General features: G+C 39.0%; 1 protein-coding gene across 9 annotated transcripts in view; it reads left to right on the forward strand.

Moving 5' to 3' along the window:
• ACACA (acetyl-CoA carboxylase alpha) overlaps positions 1-20,034 on the forward strand; it is a 338,844-nt gene that overhangs the window by 164,239 nt on the left and 154,571 nt on the right. For all 9 annotated transcript variants that reach the window (XM_053570250.1, XM_053570252.1, XM_053570251.1 and 6 more), the window contains 10 exons: positions 1,158-1,261; positions 4,741-4,822; positions 5,267-5,412; positions 6,266-6,416; positions 8,185-8,319; positions 8,664-8,810; positions 9,681-9,869; positions 10,545-10,645; positions 13,377-13,465; positions 19,319-19,443. In XM_053570250.1, coding sequence (XP_053426225.1) covers positions 1,158-1,261; positions 4,741-4,822; positions 5,267-5,412; positions 6,266-6,416; positions 8,185-8,319; positions 8,664-8,810; positions 9,681-9,869; positions 10,545-10,645; positions 13,377-13,465; positions 19,319-19,443 — 1,269 coding nt within the window. The remainder of the gene's footprint in view (positions 1-1,157; positions 1,262-4,740; positions 4,823-5,266; positions 5,413-6,265; positions 6,417-8,184; positions 8,320-8,663; positions 8,811-9,680; positions 9,870-10,544; positions 10,646-13,376; positions 13,466-19,318; positions 19,444-20,034) is intronic.

A 20,034-nucleotide genomic window follows, 5' to 3' on the forward strand; every position in this document is an offset into this window, starting at 1 on the left:
AGCCTCGGTGTATGTGGCCAGCACCTTACCCACTGTGGGTGCCACCCAAAATCTAGTTTTTTTACCTACTCTTAGATTGGGTCACTGGAAATCTTAGGGAGAATGGAAAGAATTTTTTCTTTTTTTGGGACAGTCTCATTATGTGGCCCTCAATAGAGTGCTGTGGCGTCATAGCTCACAGCAACCTCAAACTCTTGGGCTCAAGTGATTTCTTTTTCTTTTTCTTTTTTGGTAGAGACAGAGTCTCACTTTATGGCCCTCAGTAGTGTGCCGTGGCCTCACACAGCTCACAGCAACCTCCAACTCCTGGGCTTAAGTGATTCTCTTGCCTCAGCCTCCCGAGTAGCTGGGACTACAGGCGCCCGCCACAACGCCCGGCTATTTTTTGGTTGCAGTTTGGCCGGGGCCGGGCTTGAACCCGTCACCCTCGGTATATGGGGCCGGAGCCCTACCAACTGAGCCACAGGCGCCGCCCCTGGGCCGCCCCTGGCTCAAGTGATTTCTTGCCTCAGCCTCCCTAGAAACTGGGACTACAGGTGCCCGCCACAATGCCCATCTATTTTTTTGTTTGTTTTTAAAATTTTTTTGTAGAGACAGAGTCTCACTTTATTGCCCTCGGTAGAGTGCCATGGCGTCACACAGCTCACAGCAAACTCCAACTTCTGGGCTTAGGTGATTCTCTTGCCTCAGCCTCCCGAGTACCTGAGACTACAGGCGCCCACCACAATGCCTGGCTATTGTTTGGTTATAGTTGTCATTGTTCTTTGTCAAGCCCTGAGCCGGGTTTGAACCCGCCAGATCTGGTGTATGTGGCCGGTGCTCTAGCCACTGAGCTGCAGGCACCAAACCTGTTTGTTCTTTGATTAGCAGGCTTGGCTGGGTTCGAACTCACCAATCCCAGTGCATGTGGCCAGCTCCCTAACCCCTGAGCTATGGGCATTGAGCTATAAAGTTGTTTTTTTATCTATTCAAATGGTACATTTATTCAAATTCTCAAAGTAAATGTGTTCATTTTTATCTCAAAAATTAGGCTTGACAATAGAGATTTTTGTTGGCATCTATTCGTTTGTTCACAACAAATTTGAGTCTGATTTTGTTTGATGCTATGGTGCCAAGTGACCATGCTTTGATCTGCCCCCTTTTTCCTTTTTTTTTAGGCAGAGCGACCCGACACTATGTTGGGAGTTGTATGTGGGGCTCTCCATGTGGCAGATGTTAGTCTGCGGAATAGCATCTCTAACTTTCTTCACTCCTTAGAAAGGTAGGCTTTGTTTCTTGTAGACTACACAAAAAAACCAATGTGGTTCCAAATATAGGACTGAAGCTCAGAGATATATTTATTCTTCTGTCCATTCCTGTCACCTTATAAGTGAAACTTGTCATTCATTGACTGTGGTAAAGGAGAGAAGGGATATAGAAGTTTATGGCAAGTTATCTTGGGACTATAATTACAGATTCTAGAAATTAGCTTGTACCACAGTTAGAACAAATTGCTTTTTTAAAAATGGAATTCATTTACAGTAAATAAATATTCTGTCTTATACAAGCATCAACTCTCCCCAAACCCTGGTGATAAGAATCTGGTATTTCTCCCTAGCATTGGACCCTAAGTATTTCATGTATTACCTATATCACCTTTCAGGAATTAATAATCGAGTCTTCAAGTAAAGGGTCAGACATGTACGGGGCTAAACTAATTTCTAACACTGATTCTGGAAACTAACCTATTTCTTTGAGTCCCCAGAGGAATGGTCCCAGGGGCTAATCACTTTAAAGCACTTTAATCACAGGCATTTTTTTTCCAACTATGGTGTTAGACTTATGTTGGCTTCCTTTTGAAGTGTTTGAAAGGAAGAAAAGAAACAAAATTTTAAAAATTGAACTGAGATTTCAAAGTTATTCAAGTCCTATGATAAATATCTTTCACTCTGTTATTTTCATGTACTAAGATAAATATCTTTCACTCTGTTATTTTCATGTACTAAAACCAAATCTAAATCCCTCAGTGTTCCTTTCAACTCTTTATATACATTGGCCTCTTATTACTAGTATAGTCTTATTATAAGGTTCTGTTCCTCAACATATAAGCTATTAACCTAGTTAAATGATTTCTCTGTTTATCTACAGATAAAGTCACATGCAATCTTTTCTGTAAGCCCCTTGCCCTCCTTTATTTAATGCTCTTGTTTTTAATTTATCTTTAACATTTATTTTGAGGCTTGGTACCTGTAGCTCAGCAGCTTGGGTGCCAGCCACATACACCGGAGCTGGTGGGTTCGAATCCAGCCTGGGCCTGCCAAACAATAATGACAACAACAACAACATAGCTGGGTGTTGTGGTGGGCTCCTATAGTCCCAGCTACTTTGGAGGCTGAGGCAAGAGAATCACTTAAGCCCAAGAGTTTGAGGTTTCTGTCAGCTGTGATGCCACGACACTCTACTTAGGGTGACAGCTTGAAACTCTGTCTTAAAATAAATAAATAAAAATTTTATTTTGATATAATTTCAGACTTTTAAGAGTTGAGTGAATAGTACACATAATTTATATATATAATATACAATATAATTTATATAGATATTTATATATAATATATATTCTTAGATATATATTATATATATATTCTTTGCCCAGATTCACCAGTTACTAACAGCTTGCCATACTTGCTTTATCACTCCCTTTTTCTCTTATTATCAAACATCTTTCTTGATGTTTCTGTCCTTAGTAATGTCCTTCTTTTCCCTTCCACCCAGCCTACTGCCCTTTTTAGAAAGGCCTTCAAATTAAGTCCCAGTTAACTAGGAATAAGTGAGAGTTGATTACACTGAATTTTTTATTATTTTTTTCAAGTTTTACCTTGATTTATTTTTAAGAACAAGTAGCACATTCACATGGTTTAAAATTCAAAAGATAGGCTGGATGTGGTGGCTCATGTCTGTAATCCTAGCACTCTGGGAGGCTGAGGTGGGAGGATTGCTTGAACTCAAGATTTTGAGACCAGCCTGAGCAAGAGTGAGACCCTGACTTTACTAAAAATAGAAAGATTAGCTGGGCATTGTTGTGGGTGCCTGTACTCCCAACGACTCAGGAGGCTGAGACAGGAAGCTCTCTTGAGCCTAGGAGTTTGAGGTTGCTAAGAACTAGGCTGATGTCATGGCACTACCTAGGGCAATAGGGTGAGACTCTGTCCCCCCCAACCCCCCCAAATTAAATAAACAAACAAACCTGGGCAAAATAGCAAGACCACCATCTCTTAAAAAATAAAAACTACAGTAAAGTATCACCTCATACCCTTTGGAATGCCTGCTGTCAAAACCGGGAAAATAACAAGTGTTGGCCAGGATGTAGAGAAGTTTGTGTACTGTGCCCATTGGTGGGAATGTAAAGTGGTGAGCTACTCTGGAAAAACACTATTTTAAATCCTCAAAAAATTAGAAATAGGATTAACATATGATCTGGTAGTACCACTTCTGGGAATTCTGAACGAATTAAAAGCAGGGACACTCATGCACCCATGTTCATAGCAGCATTATTTATAGTAGCTAAAAGGTGGAAGCAACCCAAATGTTCATTGATGGCTGAATGGATAAATAAAAGGTGGTATATTCATACAATAGAATACTATTCAGCCTTATAAAGGAAGGAAATTCTGACAACGGGCTAAAACATGGATGAATCTTAAGTATTAGCCTTAGTGAGGTAAACTAGTCACAGGGAGACAAATGCTATAATATTTTGTTTATGTGAGGTATCAAGAATAGTCAGATTTATCGAAACGGGAAGTGGTATGATGGTTGTCAGGGACTAGGGGGAGGGGAAATAGGAGTTGTGTTTAATGGATATAGAGTTTCAGTTTTGCTTGATGAAAAAGTTCAAGAAATTGGTTGCACAATATTTGTGAATATACTCACCACTGTATAACTGTACATTTAATAATGTGTAAGATGGGGCGGCTCCTGTGGCTCAGTGAGTAGGGCGCCGGCTCCATATACCTAGGGTGGTGGGTCAAAACTGGCCCCAGCCAAACTGCAACAAAAAAATAGCCGGGCATTGTGGCGGGTGCCTGTATTCCCAGCTACTCAGGAGGCTGAGAATCACCTAAGCCCAAGAGCTGGAGGTTGCTGTGAGCTATGATGCCACGGCACTTTACCAAGGGTGAGGCTCTGTCTCTAAAAAAAATAAATAAATAAAAATAAATAAATAATGGTTAAGATGACTTATTTTATTTTATTTTATTTTTATTTAATTTTTTATTCTTTTTGAGACAGAGTCTCACTTTGTTGCCCCCTGGTAGAATGCTGTGGTGTCATAGCTCATACCAACCTCAAACTCTTGTGCTCAAGTGATCCTCTTGCCTCTGCCTTCTGAGTAGCTGGGACTACAGGCACCGCCCCAACGCTTGGCTATTTTTAAAGATGAGGTCTCACTATGGCTCAGGCTGGGCTCAAACTTGTGAGCTCAGGTGATCCACCCATCTCGGCCTCTCTGAGTGCTAGGATTACAGGTATAAGCCACCGTGCCTGGCCTTGATGCATTTTATATTATGTGTAGTTCACTATAAAAAAAAATTCTAGTATATGTTCTTTTACAGTTATGTGATCAGACCCTTATAGATGGATGGTCATACAGGTTGTTTCTAGTCTTTTGATATTCCAGAAAATGCCATAGCCAATAATCTTTTAGATTCCTTTATAAACTATTAGAATGTTCTAGAAGTGTCTCTTACATTGTTGTTCTTTCAGGGGTCAAGTCCTTCCTGCTCATACGCTTCTAAATACAGTAGATGTTGAACTTATCTATGAGGGAGTCAAATATGTTCTTAAGGTATGCTGAACCCCACTGAAGCCTGCACCTCACTTTTTGTCTCTGTTAGCTCTCTTTTTTAGGTCAAGAGGCGGGGAAATGTCTGGTTTAATGCAGGGATGGAGGTGTTAGTAAAATTATAGTCATTATTTATGTTAATCGCCTGAAGCAGTATTTGACGATTCTATGAAAATCTCTTTAGTTGTTCCTTAACTTCACCTAAATAGCCCAGAGGTAAAGGAGAGAGAGAGAACTAGAGCAGAGAGAAACAACTAAGGTAACCGTGTTTGCTTACATGAAGACCAAGCCATTCCTAATGCTGGTGCAAACAGCACCAGTGGCATAAATTAGCTTCCTTCTGATAGATCTTTCTTACTTATGTTTTTGCAGCACTGAAATTTTGTCTTGGGCTCTGCCAGGAAGGGATACACTAACTTGCCTTTTCTGGTTCTCATTCCCTTACAGGTTACTCGACAGTCCCCCAACTCCTATGTGGTGATCATGAATGGCTCGTGTGTAGAAGTAGACGTACATCGCCTGAGTGATGGAGGACTGCTTTTGTCCTATGACGGCAGTAGTTACACTACATACATGAAGGAGGAAGTGGACAGGTAAGTGGCCAAGGTGGCTTTTCTCTTATTAGTCACTAGCTCTTAGGATTTTTCCAGGACTTTTTAGTACTTATTTTTAATTAAAAAATAGTATATACATTTAACAAAACATCAAGAGTGTTAAAAACATGTCTACCTACACTCCAGTGTATGTGGACAATGAAAAATAAGTTACTCTCTTTATAAGCAACCACCGTTAACAGTTTCTTGTATTTTTGTATGCATATATGTGTGTATATGCACATACTGTTTTTCCTTTAAATAGATTCACAAATAAAAGTATTCTTTAACCATTGCACCTTATTTTTTCCTTTAACATATGTGATAGACTGTTTAACACCAGTTACAGTATTGTGAGAATTAAATGAATGAACACATTAATTGCTGTTAAGTTTTATTTAACTCACACTAGGTTTGAGCCTAGGGCCTTGTGAAGCATATATAACTCACAAGTCTCTACCTTGGGAGCTGCATAATAAACCATTGTGTCCCCAAAGAAAATATTTCTTTTCTAATATGGCAGTCAATGTGTTAAATTGCTTAGAACATTGCCTGCAACTTAGGGTTCAAGAAATGTTGGCTACTAAGTACATCACCATCATCTTCATGTGTGTTTTTTTTAATAGACGTGCCTATTCTTTTTAATAGCCATGTAGTATCCTGATTTATTTAATGTGAACCTTACTGAAGATATTTTTATTTGACATTGTAAACAAAGATGCAATGACTGTCCTTTATGTGCATGTGTGTTCAGAGTAAAGGTTTTAGGGTTTTCTTTCTTCTAAGATTGAGATTTCAACCATCTTCCTTTATATCCTGAGATGCTTTATTGGTTTATATACTTGTCTCCTAGGTATCGCATCACGATTGGCAATAAAACCTGTGTGTTTGAGAAGGAAAATGACCCATCAGTGATGCGCTCACCTTCTGCTGGCAAGTTAATCCAGTACATTGTGGAAGATGGAGGTCATGTGTTTGCTGGTCAGTGCTATGCTGAGATTGAGGTCAGTGTGGAGAATGTGCCGTTGTGTCATTGGCTGGGGGGTAGGAAAAGGACTGACTGGGATGGACTAGGAATGAAAAGTAGCAGAAGGGTTAAAATAAATAGTTTTTAAAATGCTACTTAAAGAGTCGCTGCAGAAGCATGGAGAGAGAACAAAAGACCCAATTGGGTGGGGGGTGGGGGGCAAGGGTTTACAGAGTAACAACTTCTGTGTTGTTGTAAATTACCTCATCTGTATACCTTGTATTGGGACACTTTATTTCTCAGCGCTACCTATGTGTGCATTGCTTAGATGACAGGAAACGGAATGGCCAATATGAAACAGCTGTGTTGGCATTTAGTCTGAAAAGTTTTTAAAAGTATTTTTTAACTTTGAAGTGCGACCCCCTCTTTCTTTTTTAAGTTTGAAATCAGAAGTTCCTACCCCACCCCCTTGATTTATTGGTTGTAACTATATTGTAATTGGTATAACTAAAACATAACTGTGCTGGGAAGAAGTTGTATCATGAAGGTCTTTAATTTTTTTTTAAATAAAAACATTTAAATAAATGAAAAAAAAAAGAAAAGTAGCAGAAGGGAAATAGAAAAGAAAGAAAGTTAGTTTAACTGGTATTGTGAACCTTAAGATTCTAAAAACAAATAAAAACCTTGCAGTTTTTCTTTGACAGATGAGGAATTTCTAGCTCTCAAAATAGATACTAGGCAAAACAGTTATTGAATATTAGATGTGCTAACTGCTGGCTACAAAGAGAAATTATGATAGGTGGTAAAATATGATGGATTCTAAGAAAGCTGACCACAGAGTGCAAGAGGGCTACCTAACCCAAAGCAAGGTAGGGTGCATAGAAAGGGAAGATAGTCTGAGAGAAGGGACCTTTTATTTTAGTATTAATAGCTAGTAATTGAGCAGGTATAAAAGGGCAGAGAGAGTATTTGAAGTTGAAGGAGTAGCATGTACAGAATCTAAGAAACAAGAAACTGGTGTATTTATAATATATTTTGGCGTTGCTTAAGAATAGTCTAAAATGTGATGGGGAGTAGCAACCAAAGATGCTAAAGAAGTTATGTGAGGTCTTAAATGTAAGGTCTCGAACATGATGTCTTGAAGGATCTTATAAACTATACTAGTGTAAGTTTAAACTGTCCTGAAGGCATTAGGGAATCAATGAAGGATTTTAAGTGGAAAAGTGGTATGATGAAATTTGAGCTCTAGAATGATTGCTTTTAGTGACCTTGCTGGAGATGTCTACCAGGTGGGGAAATCTCTTAGGTTTTTAAAGTACTCCAGGCAGAAATGATGAGGGCCTAAACCAAAGAGACGGCAAGAGAGGAAGATTTGGGGGAAAGGTTTAGAAGTTGTACTTGTCTGGGGATGGTAATTTGGTAGATACAGGAGAAGGAGGAGTGAAAAAATAATAACCCTTAGGTTTTTGCCCAGATAGATATCTTAGGTAGACAGACTGAGAGTGACAGCCTGAATCCACTAGTATTACTTACTTCTAAGTAAAAACCAAGTAAAATTACAAACTCCAGCTAAATGAATTTTAAAAATAGGAAATTTCAGTAATGTTATTAATTCCTACATCGAGGGCTTAGTTTTTCTAGTTGCTTGCCTTGGTAGTCCCTAGAAGGTTCTGATAAATTCCTACTTGTTTCTGGTTTGACTCAGGTGTAGTCCAACTTAGTTGCTTTCACTTATGTGAAAACTGACCTCTTTTAAACACTTACCTGTATATAGAGAGGTCAGACTCTTACATTTTTCACTAAAGGTGATGAAGATGGTGATGACCTTAACAGCCGTAGAGTCTGGCTGTATCCATTATGTCAAGCGGCCTGGAGCAGCTCTTGACCCTGGCTGTGTAATAGCCAAAATGCAGTTGGACAACCCCAGCAAGGTTCAGCAGGTAAGTAGGAAGGTACTCTGAATATTGGTCTCCAAGAGCGGAAGAGCATGGTATTTGGAGGGGCATGTGATTTCAGTATTCGGTTTGATGTTTTTCTTCTTAACATTTTTATCCTCTTATACCTTATATTTGTGCCTATAATACTGTGGAACTAGAGTTTGCAAGAAATACTACAATACTAAGATTCTATAATTTCCTCCTGATGCTTCCCCCATTGACTTCCCTTCTGGTAGCTTGGTATGGTGAAAGGATGTTTTGATTTTGGATGATGATTCTTAAGTTGTAGTAGTTTGTACCCTAAAAAGAAGGTAGTGGATGACTTGATCTCTTGTTGGGGTTGGCAGGCTGAGCTTCATACAGGTAGTCTGCCACGGATCCAGAGCACAGCACTCAGAGGTGAGAAGCTCCATCGAGTGTTCCACTATGTCCTGGATAATCTGGTCAACATAATGAATGGATACTGCCTTCCAGATCCTTTCTTTAGCAGCAAGGTATGAGTCACTTATTTGGGGAGGGATATACAAATGGGGTACCTATTCTCCAAAATAGTTTAAAGTCTTATAATGATTTTATAGAGGGAGGGAAAGAAAGCTGTTTGGCTCAGGAACTGTAACTTTGAGTTGTGGGATTTGAAGTCTTTGTATCCTTGTTTCTTATCTTTGTCATGGATTTCACATTTAATTGGGATTATTCCTTTTTAAACCAGAAAATAGGCAATGTTAGATGCTAAACATTGCTATTTTAAAGTAAGTACTATATGATAATGTATCCGATATAGTTGACCCATGAATTGCATAGTTTTGAATTGCATGGATTCATTTTTATGTGTATTTTTTCAACCAAACTCAGATTCAAAATACAGAATTTGTGGGATATGAAACTGAACATTGAGGCAGCGCCTGTGCCTCAGTGGTAGGGTGCCAGCCCCATACTGAGGGTGGCGGGTTTGAACCTGGCCCTGCCAGCTGAAACAGCAGTGGCAACTGCAACAAAAAATAACCGGGCGTTGTGGCAGGTCCCTGTAGTCCCAGCTACTCAGGAGGCTAAGGCAAGAGAATTGCTTAAGCCCAAGAGTTAGAGATTGCTATGAGCTGTGATGCCATGGCACTCTACTGAGGGCGACATAGTGAGACTCTGTCTGAAAAAAAGGGAAAAAAAAAGAAACTCAACATACATGGAGGGCCAACTTTTCATATAAACAGGTTTCATAGGACTGGCTGTGGGACTTGAGTATGCAAATTTTGATATAGGCAGGGGTTCTGGACCCAATCCCCTGTGTATACTGAGAGATGACTGTGTATCATTTTATTTGGGGGACTGTGTTAATTTTAGATCCTATTTTATCATTTCTTCCTTCTTAGGTGAAAGACTGGGTTGAGCGGTTGATGAAGACGCTCAGAGATCCCTCCCTTCCACTCCTAGAGTTGCAAGATATCATGACCAGTGTCTCTGGCCGCATCCCTCCTAACGTGGAAAAGTCTATCAAGAAGGAAATGGCTCAGTATGCCAGCAACATCACATCAGTTTTGTGTCAGTTTCCCAGCCAGCAGGTATTTATACAATGATGCTGTTGTTTTCCACTGGGTACTAATGCCAGAGTTCGTGTTGTAGAATTTCTTCCTGTTTGGATCCTCTAATTTTAAGCACTGTGCTTTTCACAAAACTGCCTCAGTATACAAGCCCAATAGTGAAAATACTATGTATGAAATGGAAAGTATTTATGGTTATGAGAAAAGCACGCTTTTGTCATGTACTCCATATAGCTTTATTCTTGGGGCTATTCCCTAATTAGAGATATATTCATGAATTTAAAATGGAGGGACATTGGTAGTTGTTTATCAGAGACTTCCCTACTATCTCAGCAGCATCATTGCCCTTTGCTTATAAAGCAGATTTTCGTGTAGGGAGTATAGCTAAGCAAGTGGGGAGTAATGTTTGGCTCTTGACCTTAAGCACCACATCTTGCCTGTTACAAGCTCTGGTACAATGAGAGTTTTTGTGATGTCATTAATCCATCTGGGAAAGAGTAAAAAGAGGTAAAATTTACTTGCTTATTTAGCCCAAGACTCAAAATAAACTATGCCCACTAACTTCCAGATGCTGCCAATGTACGAAAGAATTGTCACAACTAAGAATATTCCTAGTAGTGATGCTATCTATAGAGGATAATATTTTGGCTCTCTTTTTTGGGAGGCTTCATTTTGTTCCTCTTTCTTATGCCTTAGATTGCCAACATCCTAGATAGCCATGCAGCTACACTGAACCGGAAATCTGAACGGGAAGTCTTCTTTATGAACACTCAGAGCATTGTCCAGCTGGTGCAGAGGTAATTTATATGTACCTCCAGATTCCATCCTCACACCTTCCTTTCTTTTTCATGGTGAAGAGGTTCATTTCAGGTTTGACTTTAAGAAATCAGGAGCACTTTATATCTTAGAAAGTACCTTTTGGGGCGGCGCCTGTGGCTCAGTCAGTAAGGCGCCGGCCCCATATACCGAGGGTGGCGGGTTCAAACCCAGCCCCGGCCAAACTGCAACCAAAAAATAGCCGGGCGTTGTGGCGGGCGCCTGTAGTCCCAGCTGCTCGGGAGGCTGAGGCAGGAGAATCGCTTAAGCCCAGGAGTTGGAGGTTGCTGTGAACTGTATGAGGCCACGGCACTCTACAGAGGGCCATAAAGTGAGACTCTGTCTCTACAAAAAAAAAAAAAAAAGAAAGTACCTTTTGTCTTCTAAATATCTTAGAATTACAAGCTAATGCTCATATTCAGTATTTCTGATGACTTCTTAATGTTCTACATCTTGCTGTCACTTATTAAGTAACAGAAATTTTAGCGTTTTCTTTTAACTTGCCATTTTGATGAAACTCCTAATTTTTCTTCTGGCACAAGATCCAGTATAACATCTATTCTTCTTAGCTTATGAAGCCATGTAGTAGACTAAAGGGATGTTCACAGGGCGTTTTCAACTTTAAGATACTTATAAAGTTTTCAGATATTCCTTAGTCATTCTAGAGCATGGTAATAATTTCTGTTCAGCAGTATGAACTGAATTGGAGTGTTGATACATAGGGCTATGCAGTTTTTGGTTTTGGGTTTTTTTATTTGTTTGTTTGTTTTTTGAGACAGAGTCTCCCTCTGTTGCCTTGGGCAGAGCACTGTGGCATCAGAGCTCACAGCAACCTCCAACTCTTGGGGTCAAGTGATCCTATTGCCTAAGTCTCCCGAATAGCTGGGACTGCAGGCACCCACCACAAATGTCCAGCTAGTTTTTCTATTTTAGTAGAGACACTCTCTTGCCCAGGCTGGTTTAGAACTCCTGAGCTTAAGCAATACACTGGCCTCAGCCTCCCAGAGTGCTAAAGTTATAGGTATGAGCCACTGCACCCAGCACCCACTGTTTTTTCTTTTTGAAGCAGGGTTTCCTGTTAGAATTCAGTGACATGATCATAGCTCATTGCAACCTCAAATTCCTGGGCTCAGGTGATCCTCCTACTTTACCCCCCCAAGTAGCTTTGACTACAAGCTCACACTACCACACCTGGCTAATTTTTTGATTTTTTATGGAGATGTGATCTTGCTGTGTTGCTCAGGGTGGTCTTGAACTCCTGGCCTCAAGTGATCTTCTCACCATGGCCTCCTAAGATATTGGATTATAGGCATGCGCTGCTGCACTGGGCTATTTATTTATTTATTTTTTTTTTTAATAGACAAGTAGTTGTACATGTTGATGACAAGTAGTTGTACGTGTTGATGAGATATATTAATAGTAATGTTTTGATGCATTTGATGTATAGTGATCATATCAGGGTAATTAGCAGATCCATTTCAAACATTTATCATTGTATTAGAACATTCAGTGTCTTCCTAGCCATTTGAAAGTATATGTTTTTTTTTTATTATAATCATCTTACAGTGGTATAGAATACTAGAACTTTTTCCCCTCCTAGCTAGCTATAATTGTCTATCCTTTAACAAAGACTTTTTTGTGTCTTCTTTTTTCCTTTATAAAAAGGAGTCTTATCTATAGTGAGATTTCTTTTAGATTTGGAATTCTTTTTTTTTTTTTGAGACAAAGTCTTACTTTATCACCCTCCTAGAGTACATCATCATACCTCACTTCTGGCCTCATGTGATCTTCCTGCCTCAGCCTCCCGAGTAGCTGAGACTATAGGCATGCGCCCCCATGCCCAGCTAATTTTTCTTTTTCTTTTCCTTGTTTTTTTTTTTTTTGAGACAGAGTCTTAAACTGTGTCTGTCACCCTTAGTAGAGTGCCGTCATGTCACAGATCATAGCAACCTCAAACTCTTGGGCTTAAATGATTCTCTTGCCTCAGTCTCCCAAGTGCTGGGACTATAGGTACCTGCCACAATGTCTGGCTATTTTTTGTTATTGTTGTTGTCATAGTTGTTTAGCAGGCCTAGGCTGGGTTCGAACCCACCAGCCCCAGTGCATGTAGCCTCTCCCTAACCACTGAGCCTCTAATTTTTTTTTGAGATAGAGTCTCCCTATGTCACCCTTGGTAGAGTACTGTGGCGTCATAGCTCATAGCAACTTCAAATTCTTGGGCTCAAGGGATCCTCTTGTTTCAGCCTTCCAAGTAGCTGGGAATACAGGCACCCCCCACAATGTCTGGCTATTTTGTTAGAAACAGGGTCTTGTCCTTGCTCAGGCTGGTCTTGAACCTGTGAGCTCAGGCAGTCCATCCACCTCAGCCTCCCAGAGTGCTAGGATTATAGGCATGAGCCATCGTGCCTTGCCTAGTTTTTCTGTTTTTAGTAGAGACAGGATCTTACTCTTGCTCAGGCTGGTCTCTAACTCCTGAGCTCAAGTGATCCTCCCACCTTGGCCTCCTGGAGTGTGAGGATTGCAGGTGTGAACCACTGCACCCAGCTTTGACTTGGAGTTTACTTGGATTTTAAATTAATCTGGTTAAGTCTGCCTTTTATTCTTCTGAGGGAAAGCAATTCTTGTCTTATAAGTAAATTTGGCATATGGGTTTATTATTTAATGGTGTTGGCCTGTCAGGTTCTTCAGTGGAGACTTTTTCTGTTTGCTTAGGTATCGAAGTGGCATCCGAGGCCACATGAAGGCTGTGGTGATGGATCTGCTCCGGCAGTACCTGCGAGTGGAGACACAATTCCAGAATGGTAAGCCTCTTCCTGAGGACTCTCTATGGAAGTTTCTCATTCTGTTGAACAGGCCAAAATATCTTTTTAGGACTGTGTGAGAGCTAAGCCTGCTTTTGCTGTCACCAGTGCTTCCCATTAACAAACTCCCTCCTTGAAAAACTCCACTTCCATGTGTTCACTAGTGCCGAAGAACAACAGAACATTGCTTGAAGTAACTGTGAATCCAGTGCATTTCTGGGATATGTCAGAGATAATTTTTCTAGTAGAGATTAGCACTCCTGTCGACATCTTGACCTCATATAGCGAGAGTTGGTTGAGTCATGACCTAGCTGAAATTGAGAAACCAGTTGCTGAAGAGCTTGCTTCTCAGCAGCTAATCCATGGATTGAACCCATCTAGTAATGGCTCAGATTTTCCAGTACTTTTTGGTGTATCATTTAGGTGGAATTTATCCCTGGCTTTCTCTGAAGAGTTTCACTAAATAACGTATATAGTCTCTATGTGTGAAATAGCTTAGCTAAGATTGTAAGCTATGTAATGGTGATATTGCTTCCTGCCACAAGATGGCAGTGAAATACCACAGAATTTGAAGCACATTACCTAAAATTTTCTTTTATCTGTTCTCCCTTTTGTATCCTTTAAAAGATGAGCAAACATCCCCAAGCAATGATTAAAATAATTCAGCAATAATAATAATGCATCATAACCAAGTTGGCTTTATCCCACTAAGGTTTGTTAATGTTGGGAAGGTCAATTAATGTCATTTATCATGTAGATTAGAGGAGGAAAAGACACGGTTGTCATCACAAAATAACGGGGTCAGGGGAGAGCATTTTACAGAGTTTAACATTCATTCAGTAGGAGTAAAATGCAACTCTTGTAAAGAGGACCCATAAAAAATGTGTAGGCTATATCTTGCATAATGATAAAATGTCCAAAGCATTCTCTTTAAGATTAGGAATGAGACAAGGACAACTGCTATCACTACCTCTATTCAGCATCATACTGGATGTTCTAGCCAGCGTAGTAAGATAAGAAAAAGAATTAAAAGCTATAAGATCAGCAGAAGTGAGGAAATAAATCTCCCACTATTAGGCATGATATGATTGATGTCTACTTAGAAAGGTTCAGTGAATCCACAGATTTATTATTATATTATTTAAAGTTGAACATGGTTGCAGATGCAAAAGTCAACATAAAAAATTCAATCACATTTCTTTCATGGAGCAATTGTTTAGAAAAGTTATTTAGAAAAATATGCCATTTAGGCCAGGCATGGTGGCTCGCACTTGTATTCCTAGCACTCTGGGAGGCCAAGGTGGGTGGATTGCCTGAGCTTAGGAGTTTGAGACCAGCCTGAGGAAGAATGAGAACCCATCTCTACTAAAAATAGAAAAACTTGTTGGGCATGGTGGCCCATGCCTGTAGATCCAACTACTCAGAGGCTGAGGCAAGAGGATTGCTCAAGCTCAAAAGTTTGAGGTAGCTGTGAGCTGTGACACCCCAACACTCTACCCAGGGTGACAGAATGAGACTTTATCTCACAAAAAAGAAAAATATGCCATTTAAAATGTCAATAAAAATGATGAAAAAAGTAAGGAGTAAATCTAACAAAAAATGTGTAAGCCCCTTTTAGAGAAAATTGTAATCAGTAAAGAAGTTCTAAATAAATATCAAGGTCTTAAATTATAATATATGCTATTACAAAGATGTTGATTATCCCTAAATTCATTCGCAGATTCATTGATATTCTTTTTTTTTGAGACAGAGTCTCACTATGTCACCCTGGGTAGAGTACCGTGGAGTCACAGCTCACAGCAACCTCAAACTCTCGGGCTTAAGCAATTCTCTAGCCTCAGCCTCCCAAGTAGCTGGGACTACAGCGCCTGCCACAATGCCTAGCTATTTTGTTGTTGTTGTTGCAGTTGTCATTGTTGTTTAGGGGCCGGGTTTGAACCCACCAGACTTGGTGTATGTGGCTGGTGCTGTAACCACTGTGCTACAGGCCCCAAGCCAATTCAATGCTATTCTAATAAAAATTCTATTAGGGTATTCTTGTAGAATTTGTCAAGGTCATTCTAATATATACATAGAAGTGTGACAATAACCTCTTCTAAAGAATACTTTAGAAGATAATACTTCTAAAGGAAAACAAGGTGAAAAGATTTACCCAGATATCAAGACTTAATATTAAGCCGTTTTAATTAAGAAATTTTGATATGGGGGTAGGGATAGATTCATAGACCAATGGAACTTAATAGCCTAGAAATAGATTTACTCATACATATATGAAAACTTACTTTATGAAAGAGCAGGCATTATAGATCATGCGGAAGGGATAGAATTTTTTCTATAACTGATAACTAGTACAATGAATGATTCATTTGTAAAACCAAAAAACAAAGAAAAAAAAAAGGAAAGGAAATTGGATTAGGTGGCTCATTCCTGTAATCCCAGTGCTTTGGGATGACAAAGTTGGAGGATCACTTGACACCAGGACTTCAAAACCAGCCTAGGGCAACATAGCAAGTTCTCATCTTTACAAAAATAAAAAAATTAGTCAGGCATTAGTGTGCATGCCTGTAGTTTTAGCTACTTGGGAGGTTGAGGTAGGAGGATTGCTTGCGCCCTGGAGTTCAAGGCTGCAATGATTGTGGCATTGAACTCCACCCTTGGTAACAGAGCAAGAGCATATCTCAAAAAAAAAAGAAGGAAGAAAGAAATTGGTACCCTACTTATACCTTAAAGATTAACATATGTACTGAAGAGGCAAAACTATTAAAATTTTTAGGAGAATACTTTTATGACCTCAGGCAAGGGAAGATTTTGTTGTACAAGACAAAGCAAGTGCAAACTAGAAAGGAAAAAGTTAATTAATTCACCCTCATATAAGAACTTCTGTTCATCAGAATGCACCATGGAAATACAAGCCACAAAGTGGGAGAAGATACTTAGAAAATACACACCTAACAAAGGATTTGTATCTAGAGAATTCCTATCTATCAGTAAAAAAAAAATCCTAATAGGAAAATGGGCTAAAGATACTTCCAGAAGAGGAACATGAATAATCCATGAATTTTAAAAAGATAATCAATCCCATTAGTAATTTAGAGAAATGTGAACCAAAGGTAAAATGAGATTTGCAAAAATTTAGAAGTCACATCATCTTTACTGCTTCTGTAAGTAGAATTGCAGATTGATAAACCACTTTGGAGAACAGTTTGTCAGTACCTAATTAAGTTGAACTTATTTGTATTCTTCAACCTAGTAATTTCCTAAATAATATACTCTAGATAACTCTTACATGTTTATTAGGAAACATATACATATAGGGCTGTTCATAATTGCAAAAAAGACAGGAAACAATCTAAACACATACAAGTAGATCATTGAATTATAATGTGTTCCTACAAGGAATTACTATACTACGTACAGCAGTGAAAATGGATGAATCAGGGTACAAACGTGAACAGAAGGATGAATCTTAAAAACATAATGTTGGGGAAAATGCTGCTGTGATTCCATTTTTATTCAGTTCAAAAACTGGAAAAATTAAACTATGCATACATTGGTTGTAAAGGTAAAGAAAAGCAAGAGAATAATTAACATAAAATTCAGTTTAGTAGCTGTTTCTGAGGAGGAGCACATGGGGTCTTCAAAGTTACTAAAAATGTTCTATTAAAATTTAGTAGCTTTAAAATAAGACATGGCTGCTTATTTAAACTGTTAGCATATATATTCTTCTATATCTATATCTATTTTACAATTAAAAGTCTTAAAAAAGGGAACACTTGGTGTCATTGGTTTCTTAGTGTCTCCCCTCCCCCCAGGTAAATGTATTCTTTTTATTTCCCCTGCTTTGAATAATTCCTACTGCCAAAGTTTATTTCTGTTGTCATTTTGAAACTAAGTCTTGGTAGGGAAAAATATGAATTTATATGGGATAACCAATTTTTAAACAGCTTCTGTTTTGGTTGAAAAGGGTCTGTTAAGAAATTGGCAACTCTTGGGCAGTGCCTGTGGCTCAAAGGAGTAGGGCACTGGCCCCATATGCTGGAGGTGGCAGGTTCAAACCTAGCCCCAGCCAAAAACTGCAAAAAAAAGAAATTGGCAACTCTCTAGATATAGTAGTAGTCCACTGTCTTTCAAATATATTTTAGTTTCATTTTGAAAACAATGCTTGTGTCATTCTCTAATATTTAAAATAGATAAAAGCAGAATTGGCTCTGTTTGGATGTATTCAGTGTTCTAGGAAACCATGATAATGCAGTTTGAATGCCACTGTTCTGGTTTGTAACTTAACATGCAACCTGAGTGAGGTGATAATTCTTGACTGTTTGCATGATTTCATAAAATTCTACCCTTGAGAATATTCAAACACTAATTCCTCTTTACTTGAAAATTTAATTCTGAGGTAAGCTATTTTCTAAAGAACTGAATATTATTTATATCTCATGGTAGATATCACTACAGTATACCTGAGCCTTATGCTTCTTTTGTAAAACATAGGTTTCCTACTCAGTACTAACCTGCCCCTGGTGCCTTTGTGGAAGGCCAGTGAAAATATGTTTCAGTTTAGTCTCCCTGTGGACCTTTTGACTTAATGCAGGATTCTCTTTGATCTGTAACTTGGTTTGGATTTGGAATTTCTAGGCATTGCGTAGCTGTTTCAGACTTAGGGGAAAATGTTGATTCCAGAGGTAGTAGCCACAGTTCTTATGAATATTGATAAGTTAGGTGTGGTTTTATTTTTTTCAGCTAAAACTGTACCTACCCATTAGAGTAAAATATTTTTTGTGAATCAAACATGGAACCAGAATTTCAAGCTCTAGGTTAGACCTTAAAAATCATTAAGTTTAATGGCATTGCCATTTTTTTTTTTTTTAAAGCTGCAGTACCCTCTTTTCTAAGGAAATCATTCCGGGAAACTAAATGAGAAAATTTAGAATAGGAGTGAAGTTGGAGTTATTCCTAGCCTCTCAGTATTTAAGACACACTCCCTCCCCAACTCCCATTTTTATTTTATTTTATTTTTTTAGAGATAGAGTCTCACTTTGTCACCCTCGGTAGAGTGCCATGGCTTAGGTAATTCTCTTGCCTCAGCTGCTCGAGTAGCTGGGTCTATAGGCGCCCGCCACAATGCCCGGCTATTTTTTGTTGCAGTTGTTGTTTAATAGGCCAGGGCTGGGCTCGAACCTGCCAGCCTCAGTGTATGTGGTTGGCATCCTACTCCCTGAGCTACAGGTGCTGAGCCCCAGATTTCTTTTCTTTTTTTTTTTAATGTAGTGAAATCGAGCCCTAGAGAGGTAAAATGATTTGCCCAGGAACACACAGTAAATTGGTAATAGAGGTAGGCCTTGAGACCCTAGGTCTTATATTTAAATTGCCTGACTCTAGGGCAGTATTCTTTTATTAAATCACACTGGCAGTGTTGCACAAATTTATCCAAGAGTATTCTTAAGGTATTTCTTCTTGGGCCAGGTGCAATGGCTCATGCCTATAATTTTAGCACTCTGGGAGGCCAAGGAGAGAGGATTGCTTGCGGTCAGGAGTTTGAGACCAGCCTGAGCAAAGCAAGACCCTGTCTCTATTAAAAATTCTAAGAAATAGTCCCAGCTACCCAGGAAACTGAGGCAGGAGGATTGCTTGAGCCCAGGGTTTGAGGTTGCTCTGAGCTAGCCTGAGGCCATAGCATTGGAGCCTAAGCAACAGAGCAAGACTCTGTCTCACAAAAAGAAAAAAGAAAAGAATAAAAAGGTATTTCTTCTTACTGCTCATCAGGTGAATCATAGACATTAAAAGACAAACAACCAGCATGTAAATGTGAACATTCATAGATGGATAAGGATTGGTTCCTTTTGCTGCTTACAGGTCACTATGACAAATGTGTATTTGCCCTTCGGGAAGAGAACAAAAGTGACATGAACACTGTACTGAACTATATCTTCTCTCATGCTCAAGTTACCAAGAAGAATCTTCTGGTCACAATGCTTATTGTGAGTATCATTTTCTAGAACCAGTATGGATGGTTGATAATATGCAAAAAGTATTTTTCCTTCTGATGGCCATGGTCAGAGAAAAAGCTACTGATTTTTATAATTATGGGGTGAGTGAGGTTTGGCTTATGAATTAATAGCTTCTTACATCTACCTTTGTCCTTGATCTGAACAAACCTGCTATAGTTAGGAAAGAACTGAACTGTCTAGTACATATACAGTCCTATGCATGGGAACTCCAATCCTTTAATTCTATTTAGAAATCCCCTATGCTTCACAGTTCCTGTTAGCAGCATGATAGTAGCTTTAAAGTTTAATCTTATCTAGCTATGAACACTTTTGTTTTAACTCCTGTTTGTTCCATAGTTCCCTCTGCTCTCAAGTAAAAAAAAAAAAAAAAAACTTAGAAATCCAGCACTACCCCTCCTCCACCAAAGGAATTAAAACTTATTCTGTACCTTCTTTAGTCCCTTTTAATTTTATGTATATGAAAATCTAAGCTCAGGTTATTATATTGATAAAAGATACATGATTTTGTCCCAATGACCTGGTAATATAAGAATTAGTAGAAAGTAGGTATGAGGGATGAGA

This window comes from Nycticebus coucang, chromosome 18 (assembly GCF_027406575.1).
Source record: "Nycticebus coucang isolate mNycCou1 chromosome 18, mNycCou1.pri, whole genome shotgun sequence".
NCBI classification, from domain to species: Eukaryota; Metazoa; Chordata; class Mammalia; order Primates; family Lorisidae; genus Nycticebus; species Nycticebus coucang.